The following is a 13,564-nucleotide window of genomic DNA, read 5'->3' on the forward strand; positions in this document are numbered from 1 at the left end:
GCACTCTACCAAATCATTCATTTGCCCACCAACATTGTTCAAAGCAATGAGACACTATTTTCATTGTCATTTTCACACCACAACTTTATTAACTTGTCTTGGTTTAATATTATCTCAAGTGCTTGTGTTTTACCGATACAAAAATTTTCAGCTAACCTTCGCACATCTCAGTATTCTTCGAAAATTCAATCAATTCGATTTTAACATTAGCGCTTCTCGTGGCATTTCGAAAGCTCACAACAACTTACACCTTATTGCTTATTCGATACAGAATGACTTAAAAAGATTTCCCTCTACAAATAGAGGCACTAAGACAATATGCGTATACGCGGACAAAAAATACCAAACATGTCTTCTGCTTGATTCCAGAGGAACAGTAGAATGATCCTTTGCTTGCATCCCAAATGGCAGGCAACTGTCAATCACTTTTGTTTCTAAAACAGGTTGGGTGGGAGTGGAATGCAAGCAATGGATATGAAGGTGTTGTTAAACAAAGACGCTTCATCTGAGTTTCTGGACAGCCAGTTGACGAGGAAAAATGCTATTACAATGCTTCCTTGGTGATACATGTATGCATTACTGAAAATGTACTTTTTCTGTACTTTTCAACTTGTTTCTAGAGAAAGTGTCCGTAATATGGAGGTAAATAATACCTATAAAAGACAGAAAAGACTGTCCGTGTCCGTACTAGGGAGGGTCCGCCTTAGAGAGGTTTGTCAACATGGTTTTCCCTATTACAGTGTTTGAGGATTACAAAATATGTCCGTTATGAGAGGTGTCCGATTTACAGAGGTGTCCGTTAATAGAGGTTTCACTGTACTTACTTATTTGTCACGCAGTAAAAATCTACTGTAGAGTTCCTCCGTGGCTAAGCGGTTAGCGTACGCGCCTTTGGCGCGGGAGACCCGGATTCAATTCCTGGCGGGAGCTCATGTGGTTCGGATTCCACGTAAATCAGTAGGTCCACGTCTCATATAGCCTCGCTGCTGAAAGGGACGTTAAAGTCAAAATCAACTCAACTCAACTAAAAAAAATATACTGTAAGATTTATTAACGTAAATTACAAGGAATAATTGACAAATATATTGTAATGAAATCATTATTATATCACAAACCAGTGAAATGCGAGGATTACAGCAGATAATGAAATAATAGAGCCTGTTAATTATTGTTTAATGTTAACAGTTCTTACGCTTCAATGTAATTTAATAACCATATTACAAGAATATTCGTGTGATTCATTGAAATTTTACTGAATAGTTTTGTTCTGAGCGCCATCTAGTCAAGAATACTTCTTCGTGATGTGTAAAGCAAGAAAATTTAGCTTAGATATAATTTGGATTTACTCCGAAATAATGAGAAAATTCATTCATTTGGTATTATCACTGCAGATGTAGACATGTACTTTCCTGCTCTGAAATGCCATTTAAAATGAAGTGACAGGTGTAACCTTCAATATTAATTATAACATTCTTCCTGAAGCAATTAGCGCAAGAAAAAGAAGAAGAAAAAAAACAAGACCATGTTTCTTAAATTTGACAACACGTTGTGAATAAGTTTTCTGTCGCATGAACTCTCTTTTCTGCTCAGAACTCTAATAGTTAAGTAAGTAAGCTATACGACCAAAAGAAAATATTTTTAAGTACAATGCCTGTAGGACAAAAGCTTCTTTATTTCTTAATATAAGAAGGCTAAAGAAATGCAATTACTTCCTTATTTGGATCCATTGTTATTAAAAGATATATTGCGTGTTATCAACTTTGAGTGCTAAAAATGTTGTTTATGAAAGATGCTGAAATATTGTACTGTTCGCTCGCTTATTAGATGAACAAAGAAGCATTCATGTGTCAGAAGAGCTACTAAAATGCAACATAAAAACAATCGATTTAATGGACGAAAAGAAATTTACGAGAACAATCGCGAAGCTCATCCATGTGTCTAGAAAAACTGAGTAACAAAATGTTAGACTGCAACATAAAAGCTCAATACTAACTGTTTGGTGTTTATTGAAAGAAAGAACTCTAAATAATATTAGCTGAACCTGCGCTTTCTCCACAGCGCATTATTCACATATGAGCATGAATCTCCTTGTCATTCCTCACAATATCTGTACATGTCCCTTTACAGACACAAGTGAAAGACGTCTTGATTAAAATCGGCAAGGGGTACTATAAAGGGGAGATTTTTTTCAATATTTAACACTATTTGCAAGATTTGAGCCTACTTCCGGTTGGAGTTTCTAATTCATGTATGATCAGCGTTTCTTCTTGCATACAGTATGTAATAAGCAAATACATTACACACACAATTAATTATAATGTCAGTGGTATATGGTGTCCATTTTGGAAAACACTCCAAACAATAGAGATTCATCTCAAACTGGAGAAATGGTTATCCTTAGTTCTTCATTGTAATTTGGCCATGAAACAAACACCTGAGATGTGGTTTAGGATTGTATAACTCGTAAATATGGTGCTTTACTCCTAAAATTTCAACACTTCCAGTGTACCTCTAAAAATGTAATAAAGAAACAACGGTCATGTTTTCTAAATATTCAATTAAAATCTACACAAAATTTGCAATCGATCAGTGAAAACGGCATATTTCTAGTACTTGCGATTTTGAGATCTCATTATCGAAAGGATTGAAGACAAACATATAAACCTAACATTTTAATATATAGGAACGTTAGTACATACATGTATTTAAAGAGTATTAGTTTTCCAGTTTCATTCATTATATACATTAGACCATTAGACCATTATATTTGAACCATGTTCTACAACATTACTTTAAGGAGAAAAAAAATATGCAGATGAGACTGTACTGAATTGAACAAAATGATATGGGTGAATGCAGTGTTACCAGATTGGGCTACAAGTAGCGGATTGAGCAATTTTTTAAGTGGCCTCGCTACCAAAATTTCAAATTGGGCGACACGCTACCTTCTGAGCTACTTTTAATTATTATCTGCAGGCTATAACTCTTAAGAATAATATGCTACTTTTTTATTTTATATATATAATCACGAATTATTGGTTTTATATATATACCCTAATACAATAAAAGTTTTGTTTGTTGAGTATTCTATTCTAAACAACAGGTTTACTAAAAATAACATTTTCAATTCTTGTTGTAGTAGTCTACTTTTTAATCTTCATATCTGACAATACTAGACATTTTAAGTTTGCACTGTTGCAATTGACCGTGTTACTATGTCAGTCCTGGGCTATGCAGAGCTTTGTAAATATAACATCGCAAAATTTAATTGTGTTCTTGTATTAACATAATGTGAAAGTAGAGTTACAATTAATCTCCGAAAATTCATAGCTCCCAGATAAAAATTTAGCAACTGAATTAAAGAAGTTAGGAATAATAGTGAATAACCACACTTGTAAATGTTGTAACGTGTACTTCAGAGCCCACAAAACTGGCTTAATCAAACAAGTTTTCTTGAAAATCAGAAAAATGTACCATTTTTTTTTTTATACTATCACTGCCTACCCAGTTCATTGCACCGCAGTTGTACTGCAGCTGATGTAGTAATGACGTTTGCCCTAACACACTATCGCTAAGCATCCGAAAATGCGGTTGTTGCCTGACCATTGCCAACCCTGACGTCTTACATTGACAGTTTTATGTTTAAGCTGCAGATAGTTCAAATCCGCTACTTTTGGAGCACAAGCTCGCTACTTTTTAATCTTCAAAACTGGCAACATTGGGTAAGTGTAAATCTTCATGCGCATTTTTCGAGAAAATAGAGGTAAAAACTAACATTTCGTAAACCTAAAAACTGATCATGTACGGTAACCATACCAATTATTAAAATGAAACTGATACTAAAGTATACACTACACTACACTCATTACACTAGCAATACAGCAGTACACGTATGGTTAATGAGATATAGCCCAAAATTATTATTAATTCTTAAACTTTAGTTTCTGCTTAACTATATGGCCCAAAATTATAATTGTCTTAAATTTTAGTTTTTGCTAAATTATATAGCCCAAAATTATAATTAACACTTAAACTTTAGTTTTTGCTAAATTATATAGCCCAAAATTATAATTAACTCTTAGTTTTGATAACTATATAGCCCAAAATTATAATTAACTCTTAAACTTTAGTTTTGGCTTAACTATATAGCCCAAAATTATGCTTAACTCTTAAACTTTAGTTTTTGTTAACTATATAGCCCAAAATTGTAATCAACTCTTAAACTTTAGTTTTTGCTTAACTATATAGCCCAAAATTATTTTTTCTAACTCTTAAAGAGTTTTTGCTAACTATATAGCCCAAAATTATGATTAACTCTTAAACTTTAGTTTTTGCTTAACTATATAACCCAAAATTATAATTAACTCTTAAACTTTAGTTTTTGCTTAACTATATAGCCCGAAATTATTTTTTTCTAACTCTTAGAGAGTTTTTGCTAACTATATAGCCCAAAATTCTGATTAACTCTTAAACTTTAGTTTTTGTTTAACTATAATATTGCATAACTGACGTTTATAACTGAAGTCTGTGCATGTCAATCATAGATCACATGAAGCTGAACTAAATGACTTGCTTTAGAGTAAATTCTGATGCGTAGTTTTCGACAAGAATCGTTAAAAATGGACTTTTTGGCGTTAAGAATAATTCGTTGTTAAGAATAATTCATATTTTTTTAAAATTCTGCTGGAACAGATCGTTTACTTATATACAGTATGTATGAAAAAAGGTATACTGTGTTACGTAGCAGATTATATCTATAGGTGTTTGTCTGCTCCTAGCGATGACACATACTCCAAACAGTGATACACATATACTTCTAACAGTAACGCACATACTACATGTAAAAATCTACAAACTTCTATTACTTTGGAGGAGTGTAAGTATGGAACTCATCTATGACGTACACTATGTGTAATGTGGTACAGTTCTTTTTTTAAAAAAAATCGTCCGGAAAAACACACCCAAGAATAAACTACTTCTCACGATTTTTTTAAGGACAAAGAGTTATGCCTTATTGTCATATGAAACATTTATTTATGAAGTGTGAACAAAATTATCTGAGCCATTTTTGAGAAAATCATCAGAAAATAATTTACCCCAAAGAATAAATTACCTCTCGTAGATCTTTTAGTACAAATAAATTATACTCTGTTGTGAGATTATTAATGAAATATTTATTTACCAAATGTGAAGAGAATCGCATGAGTCGTTTTTGAGAAAATCATCCGAAAGAAAACTCATCCCCAGCAGTAGACTACTCCTTTTCGATTTTCCCAGATATATGATTTATACAGTAGAAAAAATTAAATCTTTGAGTTTTACGTCCTACGGTTATGCCAGCTAGGCTAAAGAAGACAGTGATGATGAGAAATGAATGAAATGGTGGAATGAAGAAAGTGGGAGGAAACGGGGAACCTCGAGAAAACCCACGCACACGGTGTTTGTCCACCACAAAGTTCACTTGACGGGAGCTGGGATTGAACCCAGGACCCCATGCATCAGAGGTGAATGCTCTAACACTGAGCCACGCAGCCCCCTACAGTAGAATAGGGTTGTTATTGAAAATGTGATTTATGAAATATAAACAAACACTTTGAAGCCGTTTTCGAGGAAATAGCAAAGTTTTATTTTCACCCTGCAGTAAATTTAAGGTAGGAAGAACATTCGAGAAGAAAAAAGGAGGAATCACATAAAAACCCTAAGTGTAAAATTTGGTGCAGATACGTTGAATGGTATGGCCTCGAGGCGAAGATACATCAGGACGGACAGACGTACAGATGCCGAAAAATCACGTTTTCGGTATGTATGGGTCATGAAAAGTGTACATCCCTTGAAATATCAAATTAGATTTTTTTTTACTTCTTTCATTTCGTCACCCGAAAGTAAAAAAAAGAAAAAGATAAAACATTTACAATGATCCAATATTTTTAAAACTCATAATTGATGATCACATACATTAGGTAAGAATCCGGTAACAACTATACTTTTTTTTTTTTTTTTTTTTTGCTGACAACTGTACATGTGTTAGTTGAAGTAGCCATTGGGCTGATTTTCATCCATTGTAGATTCTTTCCGAAAATACAAGAAGATACACATAAAATAGATGCATTGGGAAACGTACCAACTGGCTGTTGGTGGTCCTGTTTTTTAACAACTTAATGACTCATTTGGGGCTTTTATGAACAGGCGCTTCGAAGAAACTCTTAGCTGACAACTTTTCTTACAACCCCTTGTTAGTATATTTACATATGCTAATGCGGAAATCTGTAAAAGAGGAGAATTTGTGTAGTACGTAAGAATATTCCGGCATGCGCCGAGGCTAAAGTAGTCGGTTTGATGAGATAGATGATGATAATGCAATAACAAAAGTGGGAGGAAACTCGAGAACTCCAAGAAAATTATGCACATAGTGTTTGCCTAACATAGAGCACACTTGGCAGAACCTGCGATCGAACCAGGGACATCACACGTCACAAGTGAGAGCTGTACAACTGACGGGGTGTGTTACTCTGATTTCATATCGATACTATGTTCAATCGACTCGCTTTTACATGTGAAACAATTACGCAAACGAAGAAATCCACGATTGCAAGCGTGTTTGAATTACGAGAGTTAAAAGTTCAAAATTGAACAGATTTTGCAGAAAGTTTGAAGTAACAATTTCTCGAGATAGATACTTCATTTTTGGTATTGCGGGGGTTTCCTTGGATGCCCAGCACCGTGATGAGGTCAAAATATATGCAGTTTGCAAGATAAGGACACTTATTGGGGAGGGGATGAAAGGCAATGACGTCTTACAACTTGCAAATTGTCTCCTGTTTGGCACACCGGGTTGATATGCTAATAAAATGTATTTGCCACCCCTATTCGACTGTATTGTAATTCAAATATCACTTTCCTCTGTGGTGGCCACCTTCAAACTGAACAGTGACATCTGCCTTCGAAACACCAGGCGTGCGAAATTCAGTGAAGAACATCGTGTTATTCATAATTAATTTTGTGATATTCTATATTGTGATTTTCTTGCCTTCTATAGGTAGGAGTGAGACCAATATTTTCTCAAAAGATTTTGTCACCAATGTGTTGTTTTGCCTGGATCAGCTCTTCAGCAAATATTTGGCACTTAGCTCGCTACAAGATAATATCATATGTGGAAACCAAAAATCAGTTTATTGTTAAAATGAAGTTTAAACCAAGTAAATTATCCACCACAGGTTAGCACTGACAGTGAATACGAATGTCAGTTTACACTACTGGCATTTCATTTGTAGTCAATCGCGCGGAATTGGCGCTTCAAACAGATCGCGCAGCACAAGAGCAGATGGCTGCGGAACTATCCTGATAAGAAACCTTGTTCCGGTGTCACACGAAATGTGGAACGAGACTATGATCAATCGATTGTGTTAGTGAACAAGAAAATCCATAGGCTAGAAAAAGCCCTCGACCGCAACCGTTCCGTACTTATGAGGGGAGAGTGGGGGCATTGGCAACACAACACGTTGTGGGTAATGAGACGAAATATGGAGCGAGTTCGATAAAAATATGCCTAGAAGTGTAGTTAAACTACTACAATGTGACATTACATTCGACAATAGTCTGACAAGTGAGGGCAGAGGTGTAGTATCCAAGAAAAGCCCCCGATTCCAAAAATGAGGAGAGTATATATAAAAACGAGTCGATTTTGCATATTGTCGATATGAAGTCAGAGTAACAGCCCGCGACCTTTCTTAGTGAGCTACCACGGTTTTCCTGACATAGTATAAGTCGAATATGCACCGATGTTGGGCAAATTTCGATTGAATTAACAATTAATCTGTAAGTAATTATTTATATTGCTTTCCCTAGTTAGGTTACACACACACAAGAGCACCGTTCCCTTCCACTCATATGTACACATGCATACTATGCTCCATTTCTCGACACGACTCCGCTTACTTGGCCCCATCTTTTGCTTACAGTATCTCAGATGATATGTACAGCGGGGGACACTTCTAAATGGTACAGCCATATGGAGGTTTACGGCTAAGGTGTACCATTTAGAAGTGTCCCCCGCTGTACCAACCTCACTATTAATAAACATTTAATGCCTTCTTTGGTGTACAGGAATGGGCTTTTACATAATAATTATATAATTGTGAGATGGAGGAGCGTACGTAGGCCCTATATATGAACTTTAACCCTAGTGCCGTATACAAGCCGGTCACTGTTCTTCCAAGGATTGTCCCACCTTCTTCTTCGTTGCACTTGAAAGAGTCTAAAGTTATTGTGCATACCCGACCTCTCAACTTTTGTGCCGTATGCACTTCTGCGCTCATACCAATTTTGCTTTCTGCTTGTAGATTAGGATCGTGGACATCTTTGCACCTGACACACTTTAATGTTTATATAACCTTGTGTTTGGACTACCTCAGCAGCTAACACCCAAGCTTACTATTGGACGTCGTACACTGGCAGGCGTACGCAATTGCTTATGTACGATTAAACCTGGGTTTGGCCCCCTTGCTCCGTAAGGGCTTCTCTCAGAATATGCACTGCCAGGAGTACGCAATTGCTTATGCATGTCCAATCCTAAACTGTCGATCAGGTCCTTACCTTATCTTTTTTACTGCAGCCAGATATCAAAGTAATCTCCTTACCTTATCCCTTTGTGCTGAAACTGTCACTTTTGAACGTGATCTAACAGATCTCGGTTAGAGTTCGGTCTTGTAAATACTAGCGAGTTGTGTAGACAGTGTGACTTTCTCGTTACAGCTAGGTGTCAGGTAATATCCTTACTTTGTCGTTGGCTGTTCTACGCGAAATATTCCTACCTCATTAGTATTTTGGGCCTGGTTCAATTTCTCCAAGTTGCCAAACAGTTTACCTTTATTTTGTGTTGTGACATCAGAAACTCTTTTGTCTGCATGTATGTAGGTTTCTTCATTACATACTTTAAAGACTACTGATACAATTCATTCGCTCTGCTCGTGGAACCTATATTGTTCTAGAACTAACAAACAATAGGCATACTGCAAGGAGTTTAATCTCTTTAATTTGCTTCTTAAACATCTCTTTGGGTTTATGAGTTCTATATCAGATAAGGATTTGTCAGCTATCTGAAGTTAAGTCTTGGCCGAGGCCAACGCTACCCTGTAAAGCTAAGATCCTCCGTAGCTGAGTTCCTGTTCCTGATTGTAATTTTGCCACTCGAGTTATGATTTAGGGTTTTCAGAAACTTTTTGCTAATCAATTTTAAGAAGAAACTTGTGTGTGTCGCAGATATAAGTAAACGCTATACCGCCAGTCTACTCCACTGTTTCTCTTGTGCAAATTATGCAGTTTTTAAGTACAAAATGTACATTGCTGGTGTCGTGTATGCTACAATCTTTTTAGATTAGTTTCCCTAAAATTTCATTCATCACTGAGTCATTACTTCTTTTTGAACACTCCTAATGGTATAACACTATTCCTTTCATGCTTTGCACATGATTCTTCATTGTAGCTTAGTATCTATATATTAAAATACTAGGTTTATATGTTTGTGGTCAAGAAAAGTTTGTTTGTGGACGTTTATATGTTTGTGGCCAGTCCTTTCGACATTGAGTTCTCAGGAATCATAGGCTCTAGAAAGATGCCGTTTTCACTTATCGATTGCAAATTTTGTGTAGATTGTTCTGTTCTAATTGCACATTTAAAAATATTGCCGTTATTTGTTTATTACATCTTTTAGGGGTACGCGGGAAGTATTGAAATTTTAAAAAGTAAAGCATCATATTCTACGAGTTGTACATTCCCACACCACACATTTGTATACGCGGTTAGTATATTTCTCAGGCGTTTGTTTCATGGCCAAATGATAATGGAAAACGAAGGATAACCATTTCTCAAGTATAGTATGAATCTTTGTTGTTTAGAATGTTTTGCCCAATTAACACAATATATCACTGACATTATAATTAATTGTGTGTGTGATATATTTGCTTATTACATACTGCATGCAAAAAGGAAGAAAAGACTGATCATACATGAATTAGAAACTCCAACCGGAAGTAGGGTCAAATCTTGCGAATGGTGCGAGGTGTGAAAAAAACAATAAAGAAACCTCCCCTTTATGATATCCCTTGCCGATTTCTATCAAGACATCCTTCACTTGTGTCTGTAAAGGAACATGTACAGATGTTGTGAGAAATGACAAGGAGATACATGTTCATATGTGAGTGATGCGCTGAGTAGAGAGCGCAGGGTCAACTAGTACAACTTAAAAATAGAAAAATATCTCTGAATGTGAGCCTCGAAATCTAGTTAGGGATGCGCACGAGACGAGTCGAGACAAAATTTTCCTGACAAAATTCGAGTCGAGACACGGCTTTTCCAATAAAGAAATATACATTTTTCTAGTCGAGACATCACTTTTACAGCACATTTTCGAGACGAGACAGCCACAAATCTTGTCTCGTGCACATCCTTAAATCTAGTTACTTCGGTTATTCTATACTTAATGTTTTTTTTTCTAAATAGCGAAAAAAGGTACAATGATTGGAAATTTCGCATCCTTACGCTCTTTTATTACACTAAAAACTATCAATTTAATTACTTCTACGTTTTTGTTATCGCCTATATATGGGGAAGGGTGATTTTCATGCACTTGTATGGACTCCCATAATGTTATATAGTTTTATGAAAGACAAAGAGAGAGAGGTACAAGCCTTATGACAAATACAAGATCGTCAATAATAAATGATAAAATAGAATCAAGTACGAGTTTCAAGTTGAACGAGAGAGTTCCCGATGCTTCCAATGAAAGGAGGCAAGAAAATCAATGCACAGACAGCAAAGGCAGTGGTGTGGAAAGTTAATTAGCAATCACTGGAGAACTAATGAATTGACACAGTTGAATTACCACGCATGTTACAACAAATTGTAATGATCAAAGCGGTGCATTGTCAGTTATTCTCTCTCCCTCTGAGCGTATATATATATATATATATATATATATATATATATATATATATATATATATATATATATATATATATATATATATATATATTCTTAATTACATATAATAAACCTAGATATTTCCATTATATTGCTCTTGAATATGTACTTATGAGTAGGAATTATCACCCAGACGTGTCACAGTTTGAGCTTTCGAAGCGTAAAAATCAGAGCCAGTATATATTCCTAAATATTCTTCTCTAAATATGCCACAGATTTTAAGCGTTCTTTTTTTTTTAAAAAAAAAAAGAAAGAAAAAGCAGTATCGCATCGCTGTTTATTATACAAAACCATATAAATGTGATGCAAACGAAAAATTGGATCGCAAAATGCAATTTATCTATGATCATAATTTATTACCAAATGAGTTATATTTGCAACAAAAATCAAGCCCGGATTGGCGCCACGGCTGAGAAGGATAGGGCGGCTTCCTTCCATCTTATACATTACATTTGTACTGGAAATTCCCTATATGGACGTTTATGTATTGCAGATTATAATACGTTTTCTCTTTCCAAAATCAAAATATAAAAATTTCTTCATGTGTTAAAACAGAATAGGCCGTTGCAACTACAGCTCTTTCAAATTCGGTAAGCAAAAGTAAGTTATATGTAGTTCCATAGCTAGAATAAACAACATTTTAAAAAAATCGTATAATGTAAGTACTTTATAGTCACTTGTATTATGGCTCCAAATATTTAGCGAATTTTCACCCCAAATTGGTCATTTTATTTCTCGTTCAGTGAGTTTTTGTGTCAACGTTTTGGCAATACTGATTCTAGGTCAAGCATCAAGAAACACTGAAAAAACATGTTTAATTATTATAAATGAAAAGTCTAAATACTAAAGTTCACGTCTGTAACCTTAAGGAGTTCCGAGATATGGGACCCTGTAATTCCCATATAATAATCTTATTATAATAATAGAAACTCCCATATTCTATGTCGAATTTCCAAAAATCCTTTCTTAGTGGTACCTTACGTCACAAATTGTCTAAATTTCAAATTTATAGCTGAAGAATTTAGCCTAATCATTGATTTGTCACTCAGTCTGGGCATCTTTTATATAGGGATTACTATAGTGTTGTGCTTAGCTAACGCTGTTTTTTAGCACTTTAAACATGTAATTAAATTATATTATTAATTTGTTAGTATGTATATTATTATTTTACAATGTTTATTTATCCATTAAAATCAATGACTGAAGTAAAATCTATGTATATACATGTATTTTTAAAATATACCTATTTTTATTTCATTGCAGAGTCTAGTAGAGTTTGCAACTAGCACACCTCTCCAGGACGAATGTGTGGCTCAAGTTCCTATAGAAATAGCCTCTAGTTTACTTGGTCAGGTAAGAAAATGCATTATTATTATATTTTGATAAGATCGTCATCAATAGCATTGATTATATCATAAATATTATGACTATTCTACCATTCTGGTAGTTTACTTACTGCAAAATTAGAAACTTTTATGTACGACGATAATTCATTAATTTCTCTATTTTGACAAAGGAATTATACTTTTTTAATTTTGTACATGAACTGCAATATTCTTTCTCTTTCCGTACCTTTTCAACCTTTTTTATCGTACTCTCTATTACATCTAGAATTAAACGATTTTTCTCATCTTCGTGCAGCATTGTTCTTTTCTTGTTACCCTTTGTTGTCATTTCTTAAATTGATTTTTCGTTCCATCTTTCTAATTTGCTTCTTTCTCACTGGCGCAAATCCGGGGGGATGAGGGGGGACAGGTCCACTGCAATGTTGGAACTGGGGGAACTGTCCCCCCATTAATCAGATTTGAAATGTGTTTTTTTGGAAGAAATGTGATGATTTGCTTCCGATTAGCACAAAGAAAAATGAGATGAAATTGAGGTCCCCCCAGAATAAGCCCCAAATCTGCCCACCTGACAGATTTGCGCCGCTGTCTACTCTACCAGAACCACATTTTGAATTCTTCCAAGTCTCTTACCCTCGCTCCTATGTAATGTCCAAATTTCTGTTCTTACATTGCAATGCTCTATACGAAGCATTTAATAAAGTTTTTTTTTTTTTTTTTCGTATCTCTAGTAACCGTAACGAGAAACAAAACATGTTTTTCTCCTTCCTAAGGTCTTCTTCTGAAAATTCCTATTATTTCTTTCTTTTTTTCACATTTCAGAAATTTGTTAATAATTTTACTTGGGTATGTAGAACTTAGCTACCTGTTCTTTCTTTTCTACAGTTGCCACAGTCCCTTTGTTTTAAGTCATAAAAAAGTTTTTAAATAAATATTTTTGAAACGTTTGGCGTATGGAACTGTATAGCTGATTGCTTACCATGGAGCTTTCTCATTCGCCATTTATCCGAGTAACAGAGAGGGAGGGACTGTATATTTTCAATGTTTATTGTGTTTTTATGGTTTACCATTCAGAAAACTAAGCAGTATCGCTGTAAAAATAAATCTTTCAACTTTTTTTTTTTTTTTTTTTTTTTTTGCAAGAAATTACAAACAAATCTGTAGACAAACAACGAAAAGTGCTGAGAAAAAAAAAATTAGGTCAACTCCGAATCCTCATAATTATGAATGTCCGTTCTTATAAA

The 13,564-nt window shown here is 34.8% G+C and overlaps 1 protein-coding gene across 1 annotated transcript in view; it reads left to right on the forward strand.

Annotated features, from left to right (window-relative positions):
- Positions 1–13,564, forward strand: part of LOC145685965 (C-Maf-inducing protein-like) — a 504,177-nt gene that overhangs the window by 398,030 nt on the left and 92,583 nt on the right. Inside the window, exon 5 of the mRNA XM_081758762.1 lies at positions 12,241–12,330. Within this exon, the coding sequence (XP_081614888.1) occupies positions 12,241–12,330 (90 nt within the window). The remainder of the gene's footprint in view (positions 1–12,240; positions 12,331–13,564) is intronic.

The sequence above is a fragment of the Thermobia domestica genome, chromosome 1, assembly GCF_964235325.1.
Source record: "Thermobia domestica chromosome 1, izTheDome1.hap1.1, whole genome shotgun sequence".
In the NCBI taxonomy this organism is placed as follows: domain Eukaryota; kingdom Metazoa; phylum Arthropoda; class Insecta; order Zygentoma; family Lepismatidae; genus Thermobia; species Thermobia domestica.